This window comes from Mobula birostris, chromosome 2, assembly GCF_030028105.1.
Source record: "Mobula birostris isolate sMobBir1 chromosome 2, sMobBir1.hap1, whole genome shotgun sequence".
Classification (NCBI taxonomy): Eukaryota; Metazoa; Chordata; class Chondrichthyes; order Myliobatiformes; family Myliobatidae; genus Mobula; species Mobula birostris.
In genome coordinates this window covers 53,274,045-53,301,285 of record NC_092371.1, presented here as the reverse complement: position 1 = coordinate 53,301,285, position 27,241 = coordinate 53,274,045, and the positions used below count along the sequence as shown (strand labels likewise).

Genomic DNA, 27,241 nt, shown 5'->3' with positions numbered 1-27,241 from the left:
CTGGTGATCTTGTTTAAGATGGTGAAGAATCTTTATCTGTATAGAGTGTGAGTAGGATGTGCAGTCAGAGCTGGGGTTGCAGTGTTCTTGTATTTTTCAACTTGTTTTGACAAACTAAGTTTACACGCTCACTACTTGCTTGTTGGGGTATTAATAGCAGTCTGATAGTTCAGCAGAGGCTCATGGGTGCCAGATTGGCTTTATTTTGGAAAGATCATAATATTTCCGAACATGTTTGGGGCTAATCCAAATTTAGAATGATGTTTGTTCCTTCTTTCTGTGCTCGTAATTATGAACTACTAGATGTCGGGTGATCAGAGAAAGCAAGTTAGTTGATTTCCTTCAGATCGCAGCCTGTTTTTAAAAGTTAATTTACAAAGCTCATTGGTTCCTTGCAACACATGAAGATTTGTGTGAAAGCTTTAAAAAAAAAAAGCCTACATTATACAAATGCCTGAACCCTTTACTGTTGATTTCATCATGAGTTAAAATCTATTCCTAATGCAGGACTGATGAAGATCTAAAACCAGTAAGCTGCAAGTCATGATAAAATTTTGTTCCCTTGCGACATGAATGGAAGTAACTTGAGCAGAGTGTTTCTTAAACAAGATTCTAGACTTTCATATATGGGCAATGGTATGTAGTCTTGCAAAACATATGATGCCTGTAACTTAAATTTAAACACAATGACAGATTGAGCCGTAGCAAACACACCACAAAGCTCTTAGTTCCATATCTCGGACACAAACATTTTCTTACAGGGAGAATCCAAAAAGCAACAGGAAATTTACATGCTGAAGCCTGCAGTTCTGACTTGAAGTCTTCCTGCAAACTTTGTTCTTTGACATGTCTATCCCAATGGAATACAATTCAATCTACAGAGATTCACAAACCATGGATAATCTGGAGAAACAGCTAATTTGTCCAGTATGTTTGGAAATGTTCACCAAGCCTGTTGTGATACTACCTTGTCAACATAACCTCTGTAGAAAATGTGCTAATGATATTTTTCAGGTAAGATTTAACTGTATAAAAAGTAATGTGTAAAATTAATAATTTCAAGGAAGTTGTCTCTACTCAAGACAAACCTATCTTTGTGTCAAATACCAATTCCAGAGGGAAAAGAATTTTCTTTCTAACTTGAGTATTTCACTATTACCATTCATAATAAGTTCAGAATTTCTTACCCCTTGGCACATTTTATTAAACGGTGCTGGCAGGCCTCCTTATGACAAGCCTTTCAGGATTTAGTTTCTCCAACAATTCATGCTTTCAGCTGCCCATACGCTAGAATTTGTTTTAATACTTAGTTCCTCTTGACTGCACTTCAAAATAAAACTTTCATAGTCGTCCCCTACCCTATTATTACCCTTAGTAATTTAGTCCAAATATCTGCATATTTTTAACAATTGAAGATGTTCCTATTTATACGCAATTAGAGTAAGCAAATTATTTTGCATTTATTTATTTTAAACTATGAGTTTTATTTTTTCAAATATTTTGTGTCCCTGCTTTACAGAATGTAATTCTCTTTAGTATTAGTAAAGTGGAATAGCGGGCACCACAATATTCCCAATTATTTCTAGGGCCCTTGTTCATCAGATGGAGGAGAAAACAAGTATGCAATTATAAACCTGTCAGCATAACCTCTGTGACTGGGACACTTAGAAAAAGACAAAATCACATCTTAGGAGAACATTGTGTCGGATAACATTTTTAATCTATTTCATTAAATGTAAATCATAACTCGTGAATTACTTCAATGAACTAACAGTTGGATGTATACATAGTCTTTCAGAAGATCTTTAATAATATGCTATGTAACAGGCTTGTTTGCAAAATCAAAGCTCATGTGATTAAAGGAGTATTAGCAGTGTACATATGAAACTGGTCATAAGATAGAAAGCAGATTAAGAGTGAACAGTTGTTTATTGGAATGGAGGGAAGTATATAATGCTGCTCCTAGAGTTTGCTGTTGGGATTCCTGCTCTTTTCTTAGACACTAGTGACTTGAACTTGAGGTAAAATTAGATGTTGCAAACTTGGAAATGTAACTAAAGGTACAAAAAAATGGCACAGTAAGAAACAAAGAGCTTCTACATACTGTGTTCATCCAGTCTGATGTTTCAATTAGTATCAAATTTTCAGTTTTCTGTACATATGACATCTCAGTAATTAAATTTTGCTTTACAACCTTGATTTGAGATCCTTGATAGAACTGCTAATGAAACGCACCTTTGTTTCATTGCAATCTACATCCAGAATGATTGGACTACTATACTTTTTAAATCATCAATTTAAAATTCAATTGTGACTCAGTTGTTAACGTGCTTATCTAGCTCAATGTATACAGAATTTGAGTCCCATTCCAGTAACCTTAAAGGAGAGATCTTGGCTGACATGCCAGTGCCGTATGGAGGTATGTAACTTTTGTAAGAGCCTGGCTTTGGATGTGATGTTCAACCAAGATCCCAGCTGTTCTGCCAGATGGATATAAAAGACCAAGTGGCACAATTTCAAGGCAGAGCAGCAGAGTAATTTCCAGTATCCTGGCCAATATTTATATCAGTCAATGCTTCTGAAACAGACCAGCCTCTGTTCTTACTTTCTGTAAGGATTTGATGTGTGTAAATTTGATGTTGTTTTCTTTATTTCAATAGTCACCACATTTCAGAAATATAATCCTTAAACTGCATGTGGTTCTTTCTGAAATGTAGATGAAAATACAATACAAATGCAAACTGATTTTTAAAAATGTATTTAAGGGCTAATTTTGATATCCTGATGAGAAAGAAATGGGAAGTATGCCTGAGAATCGACTCATTCATCAGCACCTTATCACCATGGTAATCCTGGCCTTGCTCTATCAGAGATATTCCATTTCATACTGCCTATCTCTCCCCTCATTCTGTAACTTTAACTTTTCTTCTGTTATCCCAATTCTGATGAAGGGTCTCTTACTGCAGATGGTGCCAGGTTTGCTTAGTGTTTTCCACATCTGTTCTTATTTAGTATGTACCCTTGTCCATTTTTTTTAAAACACTGCCTGCTGAATCCTTTAATTTGCCACTATTAGTAATTCCAGGAGTACCAGTACAAGGGCTGGAAATCCATTTAGCTGGTAGTACATGAAAAGGAAACAACTTCTGTTTCTGACTGGCAAACTGTTATGAATGGCACAGAATCAACAACTTGCATAAGATGAGCATCTGGTGCTAAAGATTAGATTGATGTAAGACTATCCAGGCTCATTTGACCATTACAAGAGAAGCCCAATTGTATATGTCTAATGAATTTGAATGTAGGGATGTAGTTTGTAGTCTAAGGGAACTTTAAAATGTTTCCTTTTGTGTTTTTTTTTCATAGATTCATTGATTTGGAGTATGCTTACCCTTAACCTTTTACTTTTTTGAATTAAAATTGCTAATAGCAAAGCAGTGCAAACTATTTCAGCAGAGCCACCATTATAAATATTATTTAATGGTGAATGTTAAAATTGGGCATTTCTTAAGAGTGAATCACTGTTAGAAATGGCCAGAATCACTTGTGTAGAAATAGCATTCAGCTATGAAACCAGTTTCAACATTTAATTGAATCATGACAACAACTTGCATCTTGATTTAATGAAAGAGGTATGGTGTGGGGCATGTTGATATTGAGGGTGTAGTTTTGGTCAACTGGGCAGAAGGCTATTAAACCAAATGAGATGGAGGTCCCTGGTGGTCAAAACTACTTCCTCCATTACCCCATCCAATTCCAAAATATCTAATGCCTTGAGTTCCTCAAGTATCCTCAAGCAAACCAGCCTCAACTACTTTGATTCAGCTTGGCAATAAGTTCAGAGGTAGGCTCAATGCTGTATAATATTCAGCTCTGTTCACTGCTAACCTATACTGAAATGGCCCAGTCTTAAATATCAGAATCAGGTTTATTATCAACCATAGCCTGAGATTTCAGATAACAACCATAATACACAACTGTCAGGTAATGGGTATCTGCAATAGGCAAGAGCTAGCTTCAACTGGCATCAATATCTTGCTCATTCCCCATGACCAAAAAAAGAAATAGAGGCAAAAGGGGACAAGGTATGATCTGTCCAAGTAAAGCAGAAAATGTCCAACATGTTTCATTATCATTTATAAAGTAGGACACATTCAAACAGTAGTAAAATAGTGGAAGGTTTACTTGGCAGTAGCCTTCGCAGCAAGGCTTGGTTTGGTTTTGCTAGGACCACTTGCCTCCAGACCTCACACGACTTTGGTCCTAAGCATGGACTAGAGATGAGATTAGAATGACTGCCCTCAATATCAAGGTGAGATATGACTATGTATTTGTAAAAGGGATGGGACACAAAGGGAAATACTGCAAGTAACAGGAGCTGATCCTTTATCAAAGAATATTGATGTGGCTATTGGATTTTGTTGTAGGAGTTCTTGATGTTTATAATAAGGTCAGAACTAGAGATGCTTGCAGATTGCACAATGTTCATTTCAATTCACAATTCCTCAGAAAATGTAACAGTCCATTTCTTCATAAAAACAATTCAGGCATAAGTTGGTAATGGCAAGTAAAATTCTATGTAATGACCATTTGCAAAAAGGCAGAGTCTGACTACTTTTCCTTGATATTCAATAACATTACCAACCACAGGCATCCGACTAACAATAGTGGCTCTATGTAGATAGGAGATTCATCATGAGCCTCCTATCTACTCTGGTGATGAGAACAAGTTAGACACTGAATATCCTGTAGTGAGTGATTTGCTTCCTGATACCACACAGGCTTTCCACCTTTTACAAGGCATAAATCAGAAGAGGGAATGGAAGGAAATGTCCTTCTATATAACTGGACCTTCTGCAAGACTTGTAAAGGGCAAAGCAGCCCATTTGATTAGACACTACGCAAAACATGTATTGCTTCCACCGTTAGGTAACATGGCTAGATTGTGTCATTTGCAAAGTATACTACAATTACTCACCCATAAACACTTGCAGCACTCCCCAAATGTGCAACCTCCATCTGCAAACCACTAAAGGGCAGACCACTTCCCCTCTCCACAAGACTTGGAAACACAGAACCATCCCTTTTATTGTCTGGATCTTAGAGCTCCATATTCAACTGCATTATAGGAGATGCTTCACTAGAAGGAGTGCAACAATTTAAGAAGATGGTCTTCCACCACATTAAAAGAGAATTAAGAATGGACTTGCCAAAAGGAATCCAAGGTAATAAATTAAAATTGTTATTAGTCTTTCCCATAGCCACAATGCTTAAATCTAGAATCACAGAATTCACATAGAAAAGTGCAGTCATTGGAATGTCCAAAAAATACTGAACCGAGCAATTAATTTGACTAGTGCTGCAGCCTCTGGACTCTGTGGTAGGACTGACCATTGTCAATGTGCAGCACACATGATACTCTACAACAATCCCCCAGCTTTTTTAACAAAAAAACTCATCTAAAATGGCTCAGAACTGAGTAGCAGTGGTGTCTAAGAATGACATTCTTCTATTCACACAAGTTTACGTTGAGATCATATCACTATTTCATCATTGCCATTAGATTAATATTCAGAAATGCTCTTCAGAACCTTTCTGACACCAACTTCAGTAATTCAAGGTAGGTAAAGTACAGTTAATAAATGTGACTTTGCTGTATTGTCTACATCACAAAATCAAATAAAAGAATACTAACATGCTTGGGCAGAAGTTGCTGGAAGGAGAATCTTGGAAATGTGAGCATATGGGGTTGGGATGTGCAGAATCACTGGGTTGAAAGCAAGGGGAAAAAAAGTTGTGTACATTGAGAGGAGAGCCTATAATAATCATCTGGGGAATTATTTGAAACCTAATGGAGTTTTTGTATTTGGAGGAAAGCAGCTTTTTCTGATGGTTCCTAAGATATAGCAACAAAAATCATTGTATTGTTTGCAAATACCTACAGCTGATAATAAATATCAGTACTGTCATTGACAAAGAAGGATTATCATTATTTATTCATTTTCCAACCCTTCAAGACGTTCCTCAGGTTAAAGACAATTTGGTAGATTGAGAATTAGTAAAAGATGTTTCACCATTATGACACTAATTAATATTCTATGGTTAAAATAATTAACATGAAATATTATTAGTAATGCTATTCACAGGTTCCCTGATTACTTTCCAGAAATGATTCAAATTATACATGAGGTACAAAGATTCCCCCATTTCCTTGTAATATTGAAGTCACTTTTGCTCACCTATATACAAGGTAATTTACACTAATTGTTTGACCTACCAACTAGAACCAAGGGAAACTCATGACATGGATTACTTTCCAGAAAGGACTCAAATTATACATAAATATTCTGTATTTCCTCATAGTTTAGGAGTGCCATCTAACAGACCAATTCTATTCCACCACTGAATTTCCCCGTAACATTTCTGTCCCCATTTCATAATCTTCCCTCTGATTCTTCTGCTCACTTACATTAGAGGCAATTTATACTAATAGTTTAAACTACCAACTGGAACCAAAAGGAAATCCATGTGGTCACAAGGCAAGAATGCAAACTCCATACAGACGGAATTGAAGGTTAGGATCAAACCAATGTCATTGGATATAAGTGGTTTCTATGACAATAAATTCAACTTTGAGGAGGTGTGTGAATTGGGGGAGATGAATGCACATTCCTTTTCTTTGTCCAGTTAGCATCATGCATTAGGGACTCCAGACCCTGGTAAAATAAGAACTTAAGACTTGGGAGCAGATTTAGGCCATTTTGTCCATTGAATCTGTTCTATCATTCCATCATGGCTGATTTATTATCCCTCTCAACTGCATTCTCCTGTCTTCTCCCTGTCACCTTGACTTCCTTGCTGATCAAAAACCTATAAACCTCTCCTTTAAGTACATATGCACAATTACTTGGTCTCCACAGTCACCTGTGCCAATGAATCCCACTAATTCATTTCCTTCTGGCTAAGGAAATTCCTGCTCATTTCTGTTCTAAAAGGATGTTCTTCTGTTCTGAGGCTGTGCCCTCTGGTCCTAGACCCCCCCCCCCCCCCGCCCCCGGCAAGGAAACTTCCTCTCTACATCATTCTAAGATAAGTTTCCATGCAACCTGTTTGCACTGTATATCCCTTTGATTCTGCATCACAAGTCTTATTCCAGTATCATTGGCATAATCATAACTGAGTCATCAGGCAACATGTATATTGATTCTTTTTATAGCATCATGACTCCATATATGAGCAGCTTTGTATAGAACAATTGCATCAAAACTTGCATTCAGGCAAATTTGAAATTCTAATTCAACTTCCTGTTTATTTTTTGCTATCACTTGACAGGCAGCATGTATGACTCATTCGAGTCTCACTTAATAAAGGAACTTGAGAATTGGACCATTGCACTGGAGACATTTCATCATAATTTATTTGCATAAAAAATGTATACACTTGCACTTTAAGCTTGTGGATTACTTCTTTAATACAGCACCAGCAATACGATTTTTGCTATTTTGTGTTCTGTTCTTTAAATTTGGTTCCTTGGTGTCTGGAAAATGACTTGGCTAATGTAAACTGATATTTTTTTTCTGTTGAAAGACTCGTGGCACAGCTCTGGGCTCAGGAGGTTGTTTCCGATGTCCATCCTGTCACCAGGAGATTATTCTAGACAGACATGGAGTTTATGGACTACAAAGAAATTTATTGGTGGAAAATATAATTGACATTTACAAACAAGAATCTTTGCGGTAGGTTATATTATTACACAGCAGAAACACTGGAGAAAACTGCTAAATTTTTGCAACAGTTAAACTAATGATGCAAGTGTAGTTTTGTTTTGTACTGTTTAGTACAGCAGCAGAATTTTTAGGCAATAGTTTTGGTATCAGATTTGTAACCTGTAATGATGGAGTCGATTTTGTAACTTGGAATAAAATTTATGCAGATTTTTTCCAAAAAATATATGGACTAAGTTGTGCTTAATCTAGGCTGCCATGCTTGCTCGCTCCCCACACTATTCCCACAGATGTTTTTACATTTCATGGTCCAACTTCTCCAAACAAATTTGAGATGTTCCTGCCATGAACCCAACCATATAAGGGGAATCATTATAGAAGTGTTTAAAATTATAAGAAGATTAGGTAACGGTCTTTTCCCCAGGGTGGGGGAGTCCTTAGAAGAACTTGGATAGGCACATGGAGCAACAGCACTTACAAGAAATGAATTGAATACAGGACATTGGATCTAGCTGGGTGGGCACTGTGGCTATCATGCACTCATTGAGCCAAAGGGCCTGTATCCATAGTGTATTGCTCTGAATCTGACTAAGTATCACGTGTGGAACAGTCTTGTGAACACTGATTAGGCACTAGGCAGAAGATCCCAAGGTCTCAAACCATACTGCCCTAAAGCCTTTAAAAAGAGGACTTGCTGTCAATGGCCACTCAAGTGATTTTAAATGTTACTTGATCAGAGACATGTAAGAATTCTTCCAAAAAGAGTTAAATAATTAAACATCTTAGAATCTTAGATATTAATTGTAGGTATTAAAATTTAAGTAAAATTATGAAAAGTTTCTGACTTATTTTTAAGGAATGGGGTGTACTGAGAAGCTAGGAAATTTTGTACTTGACCTCTGGACTTAATGAAAGCTCTAGTGGCAGACCAGGATATCACACATACTGACCTTCAACTTGCATTTAATTTCTCCACTATATTACATTACATTGCATGTATACAGACCGAAAAGACAGGGTGTCAGGGTCCGAAGCAAGAGTCGATTGTGCTTATTATTCTCTGCAATGGTCACTCTTCTCCCCATGAAGCTGAGGCTATGAAGACTGCCCCAACTACAATGCTCCGTGCCTACTAATATGATGAAGTGATAATCTGGACTTTGGGTCTACTCCGGGCTATTCCAGGGTTTGGATCTGAGGACTCAGTTTTGGTTCAGAATGCTGTTGTTTGCTTCAATTGTTTGTATGATTTGAGATTTTTTTTCTTTCTCTTGCACACAGAATGTGGATCTTTTATTTTAAATTTTACTTTAATTGGGTTCTTTCAGGTTTCTTGCTTTGTAGCTACCTGTGAGCAAACAAACCAAAAGGTTATGTAATTTATACATTCTTTGATAATAAATGTATGTTGAGTTGTTGAAATCAGAGCCAAATCTGACATGTAAAGTGGTTCACTGAGTATCTGCCCTGCAAAGCCAGTTGGGTATATTCCGGGTTGGTGTTGCAGATTTCATCATTATAATGATAGTGAAAAATGTGGACAGATAAACTTGGAACTAACTTTTTAATGTTTATTGTATTCGATTTCTACTTAACCTTTCAATATTAACTTCATACGTGGTTGAACAGTAGTAAAATAGTGTACTGTATGCTGTTTAGTTTGCTGTCAGTGGCAAGAGAATTATGGTAATAAGTGGCATTAATGAGAAAATGCCAGTATATTTTTATTATTAACCATGAGCATACTCAGTTTAATTTTTAATGAATTTTGCTGCATTTTATAGGCCATTGGCAATAAGTAATTAGATCAGTTTTACATAATTAATCTGCCATAGGTCTACAGCAAAACCTGAACAACCGACATGTGAAGAGCATGACGAGGAAAAGATTAATATATACTGCATCTCCTGTGAGACACCTACCTGCTCATTGTGCAAAGTATTTGGTGCACACAAGGCTTGTGAAGTTGCTCCTCTTCTAACTATCTACAAACAACAAAAGGTGGGATACATTTTAAGCATTTATTGCTCTTGTCATTGAATAATTAATGGTGCACAGCAAAAATTAAATTTAAAGCTGATCTGTGTTACTTTTGTTTCCTAGTGCAAACTTGGTGATGGAATTGGAGCACTTGCTGCAACCAATGATGCAATTCAAACATTTATTACTCATCTGGAAGAAACAAGCAAAATTATTGAGGTAATAGTTTATTTAAATTAGTCTTCTAGCTCAGGCAAGTTTTGATCTCTCATCTATGAAAACGAAACAAATGAAATTGAAGCTGTCTCCATTGTTCCAATATGGCTGCACTTGAAAGGACCAATTCCTCTTCCAACCAAGCCAACTGTCAAAATAAGAATGAGTGCTAAACTGATCTTTTTTTGTTACCAAAATGTGAGACATAAAGTGTTTAATTTATAGTTGAACCTTGCTGGATAAATAATGTAATGCTAATGTCACAAACAATTTACAACCTACTATAATAGAGTAGGAGGTAATTAGAACTAATATCACCAGCCTCAGGCTGCTATTACACTACAACCATCAGACTACTGAGTCAGTGAAGATAACTTCATTCACCACTTCCACTGTCTCTATGATCTAGAGATTCATTTTCAAGGAGTCTTTACAACTCAAGTTCTCAATATTATTTTTATTTACGATTGTCTTGTTGTGCAGTGCATATTGATGTTGCTATTTGTCTGGGTAGTTTATTATAAATTTTTATTCTATTTCTTTTTTCCAATAAATATGTGCAAGAAAATGAATCTCAAGGTAGTATATGGAAATATATATGATTTTGATAAATTTGCTTTGATCTTTGAATTTAATTTTAGGATCAGGGGAATATGCTGCAGTTATGGGTATGAAGTTTAATAAAATCTAATTACTATTCATGCAGAGCTGTTAAGCTTTTATAATTTTTGCAGCCAGAATAGTTCATAAATTGCTGGAATTCTCTTCAGCTTAATAAATGTGATTCTTTGAAGGAAGAGATCAGAAAACCAGGCCATCACTGACAGTGCACTGTGACAAATTGTTGCTGTTGACTTCAGAATTCTTTTGATGAGATTACTGATTCAAGACTGAGTTCATGCAAAATGAATATTGGGTTACAAAAGTGAAAACTAGAGGAGATTGTGGTATAGATGAGATTTTCCTTAGTAGTTGGGAAGGAAACGGAGGGGAGCAGAATCACCAGGTTGGTTTAAAATTGAGATTTGAATTTCAGCTCAAGATCTGGCAGAAAGTGAATATAACAGTGAAGGATAACACTTTAGTGAATGAGAACTTCAAGATGACAATAACCCAAAGGATAAGGTCAATGGCACTTGAATGAAGGTGGATGGGGAACTATGCTACAGAACTAGTCTAACCACTGGAGTGACAGGGCTAGAAAATTTATTTGCAAGTTAAAGTCATTGAGGGTTAAGAAGTCATACAGTAACAAGGCTGAAGTCAATGATGAGACTTTGGAACGAAAGCCACTGGAAAAGTAATAAAACTTCATGCAGTGAGAATTGCAAAATGGTAGATGGGGTGATTTTGTAAAGATAAAATATCAGAAAAATATAGGAACATGGAGCTGACTAAATGTGAATCAAATTGGTGCTGTAATGCTTTCATTGGGACAAGATGCTGAAAATAATGGCTGGATTGTCCTCACAGTTAACAAGTGATTCAAAAAAAGCAGCTGTGCCCTGCAGTGGGTTCTGAACTTCTGCATCTGCATACTGCAGAACAAATGGGAATCCACTGGAGCTTCAGGTGTATGTATGTTTGATCTTGCTGTCTGCAACTGTTCACCAGTGAATACTGGGGCATTCTGTAATTAGCTAAGCCCAAGGCTCAACTTTTCTTATCTGCTGCCTCAGATTCACACCAGCCTTAACTGGTGCACTTAGTATGGCCTCCTTCCTTTGAATAGGATGATTGACCTTCCTTAAAAAGCTTAGACTGAATAAGATTCTTTATTTCAATTAATTAACTAACATAAGTTTTATGTTTTCAAAATAAAGTTTTGAAAAGTCAGAAAGGGGTATGGCATTCATACCTAATGGTGGGATGTTGATGAACCAGGAGACCTAAAAAGTCTTAAGTCCATGGTTCGCTGAAAATGGCAACACAGGGTGATGAAGAAGATAGATCACATGCTTGCCTTTAAAGCTTGAGACATAGAGTATAAAAGTTAGTTCACTCTGTTGCAATTTTACAGAACACTGATTTGACTACACTTGGAGTATTGTGTGCAGTTTTGATCACCATACTGTTATCGGAAGGATGCTGTTGTGCTGGCGAGTGCAGGGAAGAATCACCAGGAAGTCTTCTGGATTGAAGAACTTTAAAGAAATTGATAGTCTGGGCTGGTTTCCCCTGGAGCATGAGGGTGTCACCTGATAGGACAAAAGATCGAGAGGCCTAGCTACCATTCTATTCCTATACACCTTGCAAAAGCGCTCCAGCAGTGCACTGGGAGCTTGAAAGTGAGGCCCATGGCAACCATGAAATAGTGGCTTGCATCAGTGTCACCTGACGCAAGAGAAAGTGTTTCCATGGAATGAATTAGAATAAGTAGGGTACCTCAATGATTAGGATTCCGGGCTAGTTGGACCATTGTTGCAGACATAGGAGTTTGAATCCCAATAAATCAGCTGAGGATTTCATGTTTTCTGGCATCAGATCAATGCCAAATGGCTTATTTCTATGCTGTAATGACTCACTAGATATGCCCAGGAAAATGATATCTATATTTATCCTGGATGTGGCATTAGGCGAAGAAGGTCTGCCTTATTAGTGAGTGGACATTTACAACATGTACAAAGGGATGAATTACAAGAGATCAAGTATGGGCATGAAATAGTGGAAAAGGAGCAGCTGAGCATGGTAGTCCAGTTGTGTGATGGGAGAAGGTAAAGGGACCTTAGAGTAACTTACTTACTGCCCTTTAAGCCACTGGAATTTAGGGCAGCAGTGAAGGTTGTCAACCTCTGGCAGTGTTCAAGGCTTCCTTCTTCATGTCAGTAACTTCACTACTACCAGTCATGCAAGTCCCAGGTGGAGACTCAGGAATATCATTGCACTCAGATGTAGAAAGAGTCTTCATTTCTGTTTCAGTAACAGATTTGTTTTACCAGTCAGAGTTGTTATCCCTGAGTTGAACCCCCAAAATCTAACGAGCTGACCCTACCAAGAGCCAAAGTATAAAGCCCTGACTCCAGCCAACATAGCTCTCCGTGTCATTGAGGCACTCTAGCCTCCAAAGCACGACAAGATTGTGACCTTCTTGGAGAAAGTTATATGGAAGATAAGATGAAAGCTTGAGGAAAAGGGTTTAGAAAGCATGCTGGCGATAGAGAGATGAAAAAATAAATCTGCCCAGGAAACTACCAAACAGAACTATATCTGTAATCAATAACTCTGATACCATTCCTTTAATTCTTTATAACATGCGGTCACTTCTCACTTAAGCCAATTTTCACCTACCTTCACTTTTGCTACGTTTATGTTGCTTTAATTCCAGGTAGTTCATATACAAATACTGTACATAATTACCTCTTGTGTAAATGCTACATAACTGTTGGCAGGAAAACATATACGTGCCCATGTCACTTAAAGTAAACTTTAAGTTTATCTATGAGTGCAGATAGAAGTAGACCATCCACAATACAAAAAGGCAATCCACCAATTTGTAATCTGAGTTTCCTTGCATAACCAGGTCTCAGCACATCATCCCAGATTAATAATGACCAAAATAACACAGATGATTTGTTTCAGTTCATCAACCATTCTATTGAAACGTTAGACTAGTATAATCAACAAGAATATATCGAAGTCGCTATTCAAAGATGAGATTGCATAAATTGACTTGTATTAAGTATGTATTTCCATCAATCTACTAAAACTATTCTGTTTTTCAGGACAACTGTAAGAGCCTAAAGCAAACAATATCTGAAAAATTTGATTCCCTGTTCGCAGTTTTGGAAACAAAGAAGCAGGAAATGATGCAAATAATCACTAATGAACAAGATGGGAAAAAAAGCCACTGCAAATATTTGATACAAACATACAGTGAGCACATACGATCCATGTCCAAGCTTGTGGAATCCGTGCTGCAATCAATGGAGGAACCCCAAATGGCAGTCTTTCTATGGGTACTAAACCATTACGTTTTGTTTTGATATTTTTCTGCAGGGAAATTCCTCAGTTAATATTCAATTTCTTTCTTTTTTTTTAGAATGCAAAGATGTTGACAGCAAAGTAAGTACCCAAAGTTTAAAAAAATTTCAAGGTATATTTATTATCAAAGTACATACAGTATATGTCACCATGTAAAATCCTGAGATTCATTTTCTTGCAGGCATACCTTATAAATCCAATGACCACAATTGAATCAATGACTATTTAATATGTAACAATTGAGGAACCTACCATTGACCCAACTGGTGAATTTTCTTATATGATTAGAGTTTCAGAGGCCACTAGAGCAACAGTTATTGAAGAACTAGATCATGATTATGAAAATATGGATCACTATAATATTGATCCTGAGAAAGAACTGAAACTGCTCCAAACAATTAATTTCCTTGAAGGTAAAGATACATTTATTCTTATAGAAAATAATTTATATTAATGTTACATATGTTATTACCCAGTTAAAATATACATTAAAATATAAAGCGAATTGTCAAAGTATATTAACAGTAGATCCCTATGAGATTGCCCACACTGGAATCTGGATGTTATGGTAAAATGGGACTCTTATAACCCACTTCATCATAGATGAAATTTCCTGTAATTTAGCTGGAGATTGCCCACTCTCATAATGAGAGATGGAACACTGAAAAATCAATAAATCCAACAGAAAATTACTGACTTTCTTTTTTGATACTTTCTATTAAAATTGTGTAGCCGTGTTCCGCTTTTATAAAATGTAAGGCGCTTCAACTGTTTAAAAAAAATATTTGCTTGAGACTGTTATATAAATGAGTAAGTTACCCAAGCTATTGATTTAAGTTATGAGGTAGTAATGGGTTGCTGGAAATATTGAAATAAGTGACTCATTCTAACTCCTTCCACTTAAGGGTAAATTATTTGCTAATTCTCAAACATCATAGCTATCATGGGAAACTAATTAGTACAAATTTAATCAAAGAGAATCAGGCTGGCTCAATCCATTGTTAACAATGTTGTGATGACAAAGCTTATGTACAAATATCTGGGAATAGTTTGCTCTAATCTTCTAATTGATTTGGTAGTCTACGGATTACAGTAGTTATAAACCATAATTTCTTTAGGACCACAGCTTTATGCTGTTTTTTTTTCCTGCTTGTTGAGCAACTGGGTCAATTTGTTGGGAGAAATTAATGATGAACCTTCTCTATTTTTCCTGAAATATCAGTAAATTCTGCTCATATAAGTAATTGTTTTTCCATTAATCAATCCAATTTTTACTTTTCTCATTAAAACTAATATCAATTTTTTGAAAATCTACATCAAAAGTTCTAAGTATTCATATATTCAAGCAGTCAAAGATTATTAGTGATTTTTTTGTAAAACAAATAAGAAGTGCAGGTATGTGGTACAAACTTTGTTCTCTTATTAATAGTAGTTTATCTGCATTTTATTAAGTACTAATGCCAAGTTTATTGGTTTAAAGTCAAAAAGAATTCAGAAGTTGAAGAAGCTGCAGCAGGTGCGAAAGAGGATAATGAAGTTGAAGCTAAGCTTTCTGAAATTTCAGTAGCAGAAAGTTCAGAAGTTTTTAGTGGAGCATCTGCCAGAGCAGAAAACCTTTCTTCATCTTCAGAGCCTTGCCCTGAACAATCTGAAATTATGGGTGAAATCCATGAAAAAGAAAATCGCAGTGCTGAACACTGTGTTGTTGATGAAGAGCAAGGTTCTGGAACTTCAGGTGCTGTGGTTTCTGCATCTCAGGATGACCCCAGAGAGAAGCCCTCCAAAACCGATGATAAAGTGTTTGTAAAGGATGAGCTCAGTACAGAGTCCAGAGGTTCAGAGGATCAACAGTTTTTGGATGGTTCCAACGTTGAGTACTGCAGTGCTATTGATGACATTGCTGAAAAAGGAAAGCTTAGTGCTGAGTGTTCAGGTACTGGAATTGGAGTTCAATACAATGAAAACCCCATTGTTGTTTCTCCCAATGTTACTGAAATCCCTGGGGCAGGAGCACCCATGGCCATATCCTTTGCTCTAGATAAGATCTCAGCAAAGGATATTTTTAGAGCTGAATGTAATGGTGCCAGTACTGAAGCTCCTGAAGACCAGACCAGTATTAAGCCTTCAGTTGCTGAGACTGATTATCTTGAAAGGAATGAACCCAAAATAGAGTCTTCATTTTCTGTGGTTAATGTCTCTGAAAGCCGTCCCAATGCTCAGCTCTCCATTGCTGCGGATGAAGGTTGTGTTCAAGAGGAACTTTGTGCTCAGTCTGACAGTGCCTGGAATGAAACTATTGAAGATCACCGCAGTGCTGAATCTTTGGCTGCTGTGGTTCATACTGTTGAAAACGAGTACAGTCTTGAACCTTCTGTCTGTGAAGATGATCCCAGAGCTGAGCCTTCCCCTATTGTTGAAGGTCTTGTGCAGGAGGAATCTGATGATGCTGGGTTCAAAGCTCCTGAAAGTAAAGAAGGTGGTGTTGAGTCATCAGGTTTGATGGTTCATGCACCTCAGGATGACCTGATGATTGAACTGTCCACTACTCTGAATGAAGTTGATAGTCCTGAAGAGAAAGTATCCAATGTTGACTCTTCAGGCTCCGTGGTTAATGTGCCTGAACTCAGTTCTAATGTTGAGTCCTCCAACAAAGGGAATGATATCCCTGAAAAGGAAAAACTTGACTCTGAGACTTCAAGTGTTCAGATTTGTGTCCCTGAATTAGAGCCCAGTGCTGAGACCTCCAACACTGTGAATGAAGTTCCTGCAAAGGGAGGCCCCCATGTTGTGTCTGTCGGTACAATTAATGATGTGCCTGGAAAAGAAGAGGTTAATACTGACCCTGAAGTGTCTGCTGTTGAAATCCTTCTCATGGAAGAATCCAGCACTGCACCTCCTCCAGTTAGTGAAGTAGTGGCTGTATCTCCAGATGTTGTAGACATGTTTCCTGGAATAAAAGAATCAAACGAAACACTATGTAATGTTATAAATGCCACTGTTAAAATAGAAGAAAGCAATGCTTCTACACCAGAGACTAGAGCAGCAACAAGTAAAGAATGTATTTCCACAAGTCCAAATCAAGTATCTGAAATAGAAATATTGATGGATAAATCTTCAAGTGCCATAAGGCCAGAAACTATGATACAGGAACTCATTGCTGCACCATCAGGAACTGCCGATGTCAATGCTTCAGTGGTAGAGCCCATCACTGCCCCTTGCAGAGCCTCTCTGGAATCAGTAGTGGCATCTCCAGGGCCTACAAATGGAATCTTCCCAAGTGGTGAATCTGCAATTCCACTTACAAATGTTGAGACTGGTAGATCGACACAAGAGAGAAAGGATGTCATGTTCTCTGAAACAACTGCACAACAGGTATGTATTTCTAAACCACGTTAAGTTATTTGATGTAGGTTTTACAAATAGATGTTGTTTAGAACGAATTAACCTGAGGCCATTTTGAGAATGAATTTGAAAACTTTGTCTTTACAGATATAGTAAAGACTTCCAACTGCCTTTTGTAATTGTCTGTGGCCTGTTTCCCAGTGATTGGTTTCATTTAGTCCTCCATCCACCTTTGTTTCATCAATTATGGAAACACCTGCATTATCCTGTTCTGAAACCATAATCTCTCAACAAGTCTGCATTTAAGTTCTTGATACAAAAATTACCTATTTAACAATATCTATAAATCCTTGCTATTACTAGATGTACATTTTTCCTCATGGAAGGCTTTGAAATATGTTGTATTTTAGAGTATTTGCACATTTAATCGTGGTTGGCAATTCTTGTTGGTGTTCATTGTAAAGCTTCAGTTTTTGCTGGTTCAAAATACAATCTTACTTTAAACTTAGGCCTTGTGTTAGTCAATATACTACTATATTCTATATAAGAAACTACAACTAAAACCAATTGTGTGCAAGAATAGGATGAAGATTTAATGTTATTATCGATAATTGCTAATACTTTGCCTTGTCTTCTTAAATTTGGTCTGCCAAGGGTAAATCATTAAGTGGAAATTACGATACTGGTGATTTAAAAATGCCACAAGAGCTGGCAGAGGTTGAAGATGATACCAAATTGTATCCTGGTTGGCACAAATGTGGATCCTGGCATGTTCTTAAAACGACCAAATTGGTTTCAAGTCCCAGCCCAAGTGCTGCATCTCATGATCTATCTGGACCATCATCAGCGACAGAGAATCAGACACAGCCGGAGGTCAGTTGTGCTGCGACTGTGATAAAAACACGTGAATGTGAAAACACTGTGTCACCACCCGCAGCAAAGGTCAGTAAAAGAAAGAAATTACCTTCTAAAGGAATGATCACTATAAATTGTAGAATTAGTTTCCCATTGCATCATACATCTTGATACCAAACTCAGGCTTTTCACTTGTTAAATTTGTCTGAATTCCTAGCAACAGAGAGCACAACTTGGTTATGAAATCTTTCATGTGACTCAGGAGTACTTGAGGAATAATGTAAGACCTAAAAATTGTGTTCCTATTAAAATAGTATTTGGAACAAATCTGCATTTCTAAAAAGAAAGCCTTACATTTATAAAGTACCTTTGCCTGTTTCACATCATCCCAAAGCACTTCACAGCCAATACTGTACATTCGTTTTGAAATGTAGTCGGGATTGTAATGGATAAAAAGCCAATCTTCTGCACAACAAGGTCCAACAAACAGAACTATAACAATGGTCAGATAGCATTTAAATTCTGGCTTACCGCACACACAATGGAAACTTGTCTAGCTTCAGGCAATAAGGAGTTGGAGCATTAATTAGTGATTGAGAGAGATGTCCTGATTGGGTAAAGGAAAACCCCAAGGCATTCTTCAATTATGTGAAGAACAAAAGGATGACAGGAGTGAAGATAGGACCAATTAGAGATAAAGATGGGAAGATGTGCCTGGAGGATGTGGAAGTGAGCGAGGTCCTCAATGAATACTTCTCTTCGGTATTCACCAATGAGAGGGAACTTGATGATGGTGAGGACAATATGAGTGAGGTTGATGTTCTGGAGCATGTTGATATTAAGGGAGGTGTTGGAGTTGTTAAAATACATTAGGACAGATAAGGCCCCGGGGCCGGACGAAATATTCCCCAGGCTGCTCCACGAGGTGAGGGAAGAGATTGCTGAGCCTCTGGCTAGGATCTTTATGTCCTCGTTGTCCACTGGAATGGTACCGAGGATTGGAGGGAGGTGAATGTTCTCCCCTTGTTCAAAAAAGGTAGTAGGGATAGTCTGGGTAATTAGAGACCAGTGAGACTTGCATCTGTGGTGAGAAAGCTGTTGGAAAAGATTCTTAGAGATAGGATCTCTGGGCATTTAGAGAATCATGGTCTGATCAGGGACAGTCAGCATGGCTTTGTGAAGGGCAGATCGTGTCTAACATGCCTAATAGAGTTCTTTGAGGAGGCATATAGATGAAGATAGTGCAGTGGATGTGATCTATATGGATTTTAGTAAGGCATTTGACAAGGTTCCACACGGTATGCTTATTCAAAAAGTCAGAAGGCATGGGATCCAGGGAAATTTGGCCAGGTGGATTCAGAATTGGCTTGCCTACAGAAGGCAGAGGGTCATAGTGGAGGGAGTACATTCAGACTGGAGGATTGTGACTAGTGGTGTCCCACAAGGATCTGTTCTGGGACCTCTACTTTTCGTGATTTTTATTAACGACCTGGATGTGGGGGTAGAAGGGTGGCTTGGCAAGCTTGTAGATGGCACAAAGGTTGGTGGTGTTGTGGATAGTGTAGAGGATTGTTGAAGATTGCAGAGAGACATTGATAAGATGCAGATGTGGGCTGAGAAGTGGCAGATGGAGTTCAACCCGGAGAAGTGTGAGGTGGTACACTTTGGAAGGACAAACTCCAAGACAGAGTACGAAGTAAATGGCAGGATACTTGGAAGTATGGAGGAGCAGGGGGATCTGGGGGTGCATGTCCATGGATCCCTGAAAGTTGCCTCACAGGTAGATAGAGTAGTTAAGAAAGCTTATGGAGTGTTGGCTTTCATAAGTCGAGGGATAGAATTTAAGCGTCGCGGGGTAATGATACAGCTCTATAAAACTCTGGTTAGACCATAATTGGAGTATTGTGTCCAGTTCTGGTCGTCTCACTATAGGAAGGATGTGGAAGCATTAGAAAGGGTACAGAGGAGATTCACCAGGATGCTGCCTGGTTTAGAGAGTATGCATTATGATCAAAGATTAAGGGAGCTAGGGCTTTACTCTCTGGAGAGAAGGAGGATGACAGGAGACATGATAGAGGTATACAAGGTAATAAGAAGAATAGATAGAGTGGATAGCCAGTGCCTCTTCCCCAGGGCACCACTGCTCAATACAAGAGGACATGGCTTTAAGGTAAGGGGTGGGAAGTTCAAGGGGATATTAGAGGAAGGTTTTTTAATCAGAGAGTGGTTGGTGCGTGAAATGCACTGCCTGAGTCAGACACACTAGTGAAATTTAAGAGATTACTAGACAAGTATATGGAGGAATTTAAGGTTGGGGGGGGGGTTATATGGGAGGCAGGGTTTAAGGTTCGGCACAACATTGTGGGCCGAAGGGCCTGTACTGTGCTGTACTATTCTATGTTCTATCACAAACACATTATCATGATAACTTGTATCCTGGGATGCCATAGTATTCTATTTAGCCAATAACATTTTGGTAGCTAAACACTTGAAAGTTTTCTGGTTCATATTAGGATCCTATTGAGGGGTAGTGGATGTAATTTGAAATATTTTCAATTCTTGCAAAGCAGATGGAGCCTTGTTTGCTCAGACCATGCTATAACCAATGCAGTTCCCATCTCATGGGAAAATAATTCTTGTTGATAATTTCTCTAGCCTGTAGCAAGAGCTGATCAGTGGGTTAGCTTCTACATACAACTGCTAGTTAAAAATAAAGCTGTGTGTTATTTTTCAAAATTTATGAATTGTAGATAAATCTATGAATTTTGGCTTTGATTTAATAGTAGTATCAGAAGCCAAAGGATTCAAGCCCAGTTCCAATATTTGAAGATAGTCTTCAGTGAAACTGGTTGATGCATGGAAAACATAATTTAAGAAACAGTATGCATTTATAATTTAGCACAAGGAGCGTGAGATGATACATTTTGGTAGGAAGGATGAAGAGAACATTAACACGAATCTTTGAAGGTGGCAAGTCAAGTTGAGAAGGCTGTGTGAAGCAACAACTAAATCATAAAGCTCATTGAATATGTTCAATTAAATTACGGTTGATGTCACAGAATCATAGAACACAGAATCAGGCCCCTCCGCCCACCAAGATGACAATAACAATCAAGCATCTATTTATACCAGCCATTGGTCAATTTTGTCCAAGTCAGAAGATACTCAATATGAGATCCATTCCTCCGCAGCATTGGCGTCAAAAGCACACAGACTGATAAGAAAGAAAATTTACTAGGAGGAGGAGAGGAAACTGGTTCTGCTGTTTGTAGGCACACATAACTGTTCCTGAACCTGCGGGTGAGGGACCTCCAATGTGATGGCAGCAGCTAGAAGAGAGCATGGCCTGGGTGGTGGGCGTCCTTGATGATGGGACCAGGCATTGGTGTTTCCATACCAGGTCATGATGCAACCAGTCAATCTACTCACCACTGTGCATCCATAAAAGCTTGTCAAAGTTTCAGAATCTTCACAATTGTTTAGGGAAGTAGCGGGACTGCTCTGCCTTCTTTGTCATGGCGCTTGCATTCTGGACCTGGGCAGATCCTTTGAAACGATAACACTGAGGAATTTAAAGTTACTGATCCTCTCCATCTTAAATCCCCTGGTGAGGACTGGCTCATGTACCTTCAATTTCCTCCTCCTGCAGTCAATAGGGTTATCCTTAATTCAGGCATCTGTAACCCAGGGATGGTTGTTACTTAAATAATCAAAATGACAAAATAGTGTGAACTTAAACAGAGTGCTGAAGTTGAGAATGTGGTTAATATTTGGGGAAATTGGTGCATAGGGGTGAAAGGTGTTGATTTATCCCTATACAATTTTTATAGTATACAGAAACATAAGGCTTCTGCGTACTACAAAATATTTACTGGTGTGTCAAGCAAGTTGGCTTTAATAAACTTTTTTACAGTTGACTAAAATGTAATCATTAACACAACAGACTAATTTTTAATTGTATTAAGCAAGAAACTAAATTGCAAACACACAAAATCTTTAAGTGAATATATTAAGATTTGACAGGGATGGAAGGTGATTGTAGCTGCAGCATATGGGGTGGGGCGGGGTTGGTCGTGACATTATTTTCCAGAAACTGCATCAATAGTAAGTGCTTGGAGCTCAGTTTCTTATTTCTCATAACATAGGAGAAGGCCACTGAGCCACTGTTGACTCTCAGAGCAACCCAATGCATCCCATGCCCTATAACCCTTTCCTACATGCTCATCAACATCACAATCCCCACCATTCCTCCTCACCCCCACTGACTCACAGACCAACACTAGGGGAAATTTACATTAGGCCGAGTACAGCAGATCAGGGGTCCCCAGCCTAGCGGCCTAGTAGCGCATGCTTTGCGGCCTGGTGGTTGGGGACTGCTGCAGTAGATTACTAACCATCAGAAAATGGAGTACTCAGGGAAAACTCTTGCAGTTGCATGCAAGTTCCATACTGACAGTAGCTAGGTTGCTGGTGCCTTTGTAGCAGCAATTTTAATCACTGTGCAAGTTGTTAAAGCTGGATTTTGAGTTAAGGGGGTTTTGGGAGGCATGGTAGCGTAGTGGTTAGCACAATGCTTTACAGTACTAGCGACTTGGTTTCAATAACCGCCGCTGTCTGTAAGGAGTTTGTATGTTCTTCCCGTGACCACGTGGGTTTCCTCTGGGTGTTCTGGCACCATATTCCCAAATGCAAAGATGTACTGGTTACTAGCTTGGTCATTGTAAATTGCTGGGGTTAAATGGGGGGGGGGGTTCCTTGTTGATGCAGCTTGAAGAGTCTATACCACACTGAAGCTCAATGAAAAAAAGAATAATTGAACGTTCGGAAGGAGTAGAATTACATGGGTAACTTGATCCATGTGTCGGCTACAATGTGATTAGGTTGTGCTCTGGATTTGAGTAACGGTCAGGGATAGAAGAATATAAATGCCAGACTGCCAGGTATGGAAATGCAAGGTAGAACTCTTTCCAACAGGTATGAGATTCTTGCTTACCATATGGATGTGTAAAGGACTGTAAGGAAGTTAGGCAATCTGAACATAGGATGATGATATAGAAAGCCATTCAAATAAGGAGAAGGATTAGGAGTGTTATTGTTCTGGGGAATAGAACAGCAAGGATTGACATGGTCCTCTTTGCTATGGCTGAGAATCCTAGTACTTGAGTTGCCTACCAGTTTCCAAGGTTTGGAATTATCCTCAGAGTTGGAAGAGAAATTGAGATTGCGAGTGGAAAGGTGGATGGAAGATGCAACTGTCATGGCCAGTGTAATAAACAATAACGTAGTAGGGCACAAAAAACTGAATATGATGTCATCTGATACATTAAACTGCTGAGGAAATTGTGTAGGTTGGGCAGTATCTGTTGGGTGGGGGAGGGCATGGAATTGTCAACATTTTGGGTTGAGACCCTGCATCAGTACTCCTTTCTAATCCTACCCAAGAAACTTTGAGCAAGGAACCAAACTAAAACTTGGATTCTTGGAAATATTGTCTGAGCATCGTATAGATCGGCTTAGGTTTGAGGAGACCAGAGGGTTAAATGTGATACTCAAAGGGTGGGAAGGGCGAAAGTGATTTTGATTTATGGGATAATGGTTTTTTACTTGCCCCGATACTGATGCCATTCTCAGAATCAGATTTAATATTACTGGCATATGTTATCAAATTTGTTGTTTGCAGGAGCAGTACTTTGTAATACATAATAATTAAAACCTATAAGTTACAATAAGTATATATTAAAAATTTAAATAAGTAGTTCAAAAATGGAGGGAAAAGTAGATAGTGTTCATGGATTCATTGTCCATTTAGAAATCTGATGGTGGTGGGGAAGAAGCTGTTCCTGAAACGTTGACTGTCCCTCTTCAGGTTCTGGTACCACCTCCTTGATGGTAGCAATGAGAAGAGAGCATATCCTGGGTGATGAGGGTCCTTAATGATGGATGCTGTCTATTACTAAGGATTCAAACAATAATTAGTTCTGACTGAAGATCAATAATTTCAAGTACTTATTTCCTTGCACTGCATATATTATCTAGTGTCCTGAGTACTCTGTTCCATGTTTTACTTCAGATATCTGCCATTAGTATTATTTTGTTTTTAATTTTTCAGCATCTTTGGCATCTATTTGATCTAGTGCATGAGCCTCTGCTGATATATACACACCTGGATGCACAAATTCATTTGCTTCTCTGCAGTTCCTCATCCGACCTTTTGAGAAACTATATTAATTACTCCGCCAGAGATCCAGAGCTGAGAGCTGCACACTTCTCCATGTTCAATGCCTCTGCCCTGGGTTAAGTCAACTTGCTTAATCGATCTGTGCTTCTTTGTGATTTCCTTTTTCAAATCATACTGCTTCCTGTTTCTCATGTGTTGCTGTCACCTCCAGACATGGATGTACAATTCTCCATTTTTAATCCAAATTATTACAATACACAATGAAAAGCTGAGGTGTTAATGCAAATACTAAAGAAAAACTTCTCCCATGCAAGCTTGTTGTTACTCTGTCCCCTTAACAACTTGCCATCTAGTTAGCTTGGCAAGGACTTAGATGAGACTATTGCCATTAAACCAGATGTAATTTTCGTAATTATGGAATTGGAAGGAAATGGCAATTTCAAACATTGTTATTTTGGGGTAGATAGTCCTTTCCCAAATTCCCAAGTATTTTTAGAGATTTTAAATAAGTTCCATTTTCTTTCATCTGATTCAGTGCTGATTCACACCATATGCTCATTGTTTTAATGCCAATTACCAAACTCAATGGCATTCTTAATGCTGAAGATGGAATTAATAAACTGCCTCTTACAACATACAACATGTTATCTCAGGATGGCTATATGCTTTAATAGACCCTGCATTAGATTTTTAAAAAAAACTGTTTTCTATTCTTGTCTGGGATACAAGTATGAAGCCAAAGACTTTGTTGAAAGAATTTACAAGAGACAATTCAGACCATTATATATTTCTCTAAGACTGCTTGAAGAGCAAGATTAATGGAAAAACAAATTAAACTGTTTGTCCACAATAACTGAAAGAAGAAAGGAAAGCTTTAAAATATAGGAGACCAATATGTTTACATTTTAAAATATTTTCACATAACGAAGTGTGTTTTTTGATGGAAGGATTAAACAGTCACTATCTGTCATTTGTCTTTACTGCAATATATGTAGTACTGGTCTGTTATTCTTCAATAGGCACTAGGCTTCTGCATTTCTGTAATGGCAATGATGATCATACTTCTCAACCTTTGGAATAGGATTGAATTCATGGCTTGTACATGGAAGGGTTGAATGGACTTTTAATGAAGAAGGTAATCCAGGAAAATTATTCCAAATTTTTAAACAAATCTTAACTAGCAATGCAACAAATATTACTCTTATTGGACTTCAGAAAATAAACTGTTCTGTCCTCGTTGAATGTTAGCAATTGTTGTCTAATGTTCATGTTACTAATTGGAAAAAATGTCCTTACCATTTCTCATGTTTAAATATTAATAAATGTTTCATCAGCATCATTCCATGCTGCAAATTTCACATAACTAGCAATTTTAATACATTAAAAGATGTGTATTGTTAAGCCATATTTGATAGCTTTCAATATGGATGCTAAGATATTAAATATTTTGTGTATCTGCTTTTGTTGATTTGATATCAAATAGTTTATATTTCAGGAAGTTAATTTCCTTGAATGCAGTAGTATTTATATATCTAAATTGTGCAGGCTTTAAACTTTTCTTGAAATTGCATTGCTTTCTTCCCCCCAGATGGAAAGCCTAAATTCTGCTACAGAAACCACTGTGCAACCAATGGCAACTCATGAACTGAGCACAACTGACTCTCCCCGCCATATTTTTTCATTTTCGTGGCTGAATGATCTTGCAAAGTAGGGAAGTGGAAGAATCTCAGTTGCTGATTGTGGAAGCATTAAGTGGTGACTGTTGTCTCTGTATTTGTTCCCTGAAGTGACATCTGACCTTAATAATGAAATCATACTGAAGAAAACAGCTGGTTAAGAAAAGCATAAACTGAAGCAGGATTAGACTATTCATTTGCTCTCTATTGTTACACTAACCAATAAGATCATGTCATTTTGATCTCCATTGTATCTTGCTGTTTTAACTCTATATCTCTTTATTCCTTTAATATCTAAAAATATCTTAATCATTATCTGGAATGAGTTTAGTAATGAAGCTTCCATTAAAATCTTGAAAACAAAGTTTTAAGGATCACTACCTTCTGGAAAAAATTCTGTCTCAAACCCATCTTGAATGGCCAGTCCCTTACTTTACGATTAAAGAATCTAAACACCTCAGCCAGTCGGGGGAAACACCAACTCTACTTTTAACTTGTAAGCCCATTAACAACGCTATATGTTTCAATGAGATTACTTCCTATTCTTCAGATCTTGATAAAGGGCCAGATTACTTTATCATTTTTCATACAGCAGACCTTCCAGCCCTGGAATCAGTCTGGTAGACCTTGCCCTTATTCTTAAGTAAAGAATGGAAAATTAAACATGAATTCTCAACAAAGCTATGTGCCTTTTGACTTTCATTTGTTATAAATACATTATCAAAATGAAAGCTACATAAGCAAAAGACCGCATGCTGCTGAACCTGCATATTTTTCATTTTTTCCACAATAAAACAATTATTAACATAGTTAATTATCATCTACTACCCATTGCTTATTTTCATTGAGTATGATCTGGTTTATTTATATATCTGTGAATTTTACCCATTATAATCAAGGAATCATAGTTTAAATATGATAGTTATTAGGGGTTAACAGATGTTCCATATTTGAAAATGTTTTCTCTCAAAGTATATTTGTATCCTGACTGGTATTCTTAAAGCTATCATACAATATGTTAATGTGCATATTTATGACTTGCCTATAAATACGAGGAATGAATCTAATTGGGAAAAGCTGTACTTAGAATACATGTATAAGCAATTGAAATGTCTGTGTGGCTATGTAATTCTTTAGAATTACATGGAATATTTTAATTAAAGTGCTTTAGGAGTAAAGAACATTAACAGAAAATAGAGCATTGCAATTTAGTTTTTGCCCTTTGTTTTCTGTGCAGTAATAACTTTGTGTCGAATATGATTTAGACATTTTGTTGAAGCAACATCTCA

The 27,241-nt window shown here is 37.6% G+C and overlaps 1 protein-coding gene across 3 annotated transcripts; it reads left to right on the top strand.

The window, feature by feature from the left end:
- The first annotated feature begins 711 nt into the window (after positions 1-711).
- Positions 712-27,241, top strand: LOC140186631 (uncharacterized). 3 transcript variants are annotated; one of them, XM_072241024.1, is made up of 11 exons: positions 712-1,014; positions 7,588-7,736; positions 9,560-9,725; positions 9,828-9,923; positions 13,643-13,876; positions 13,960-13,982; positions 14,190-14,314; positions 15,382-17,273; positions 17,898-18,185; positions 25,296-25,411; positions 25,865-25,946. In XM_072241024.1, the coding sequence occupies exons 1-10, from the start codon at positions 847-849 to the stop codon at positions 25,389-25,391; spliced, it is 3,237 nt and encodes a 1,078-aa protein (XP_072097125.1). In that variant the 5' UTR covers positions 712-846; the 3' UTR covers positions 25,392-25,411; positions 25,865-25,946. The 3 variants fall into 3 exon arrangements, with proteins under 3 accessions (XP_072097125.1, XP_072097116.1, XP_072097134.1); XM_072241015.1 differs by lacking the exon at positions 25,296-25,411 and having other exon boundaries at positions 25,865-27,241; XM_072241033.1 differs by lacking the exons at positions 17,898-18,185; positions 25,296-25,411 and having other exon boundaries at positions 25,865-27,241.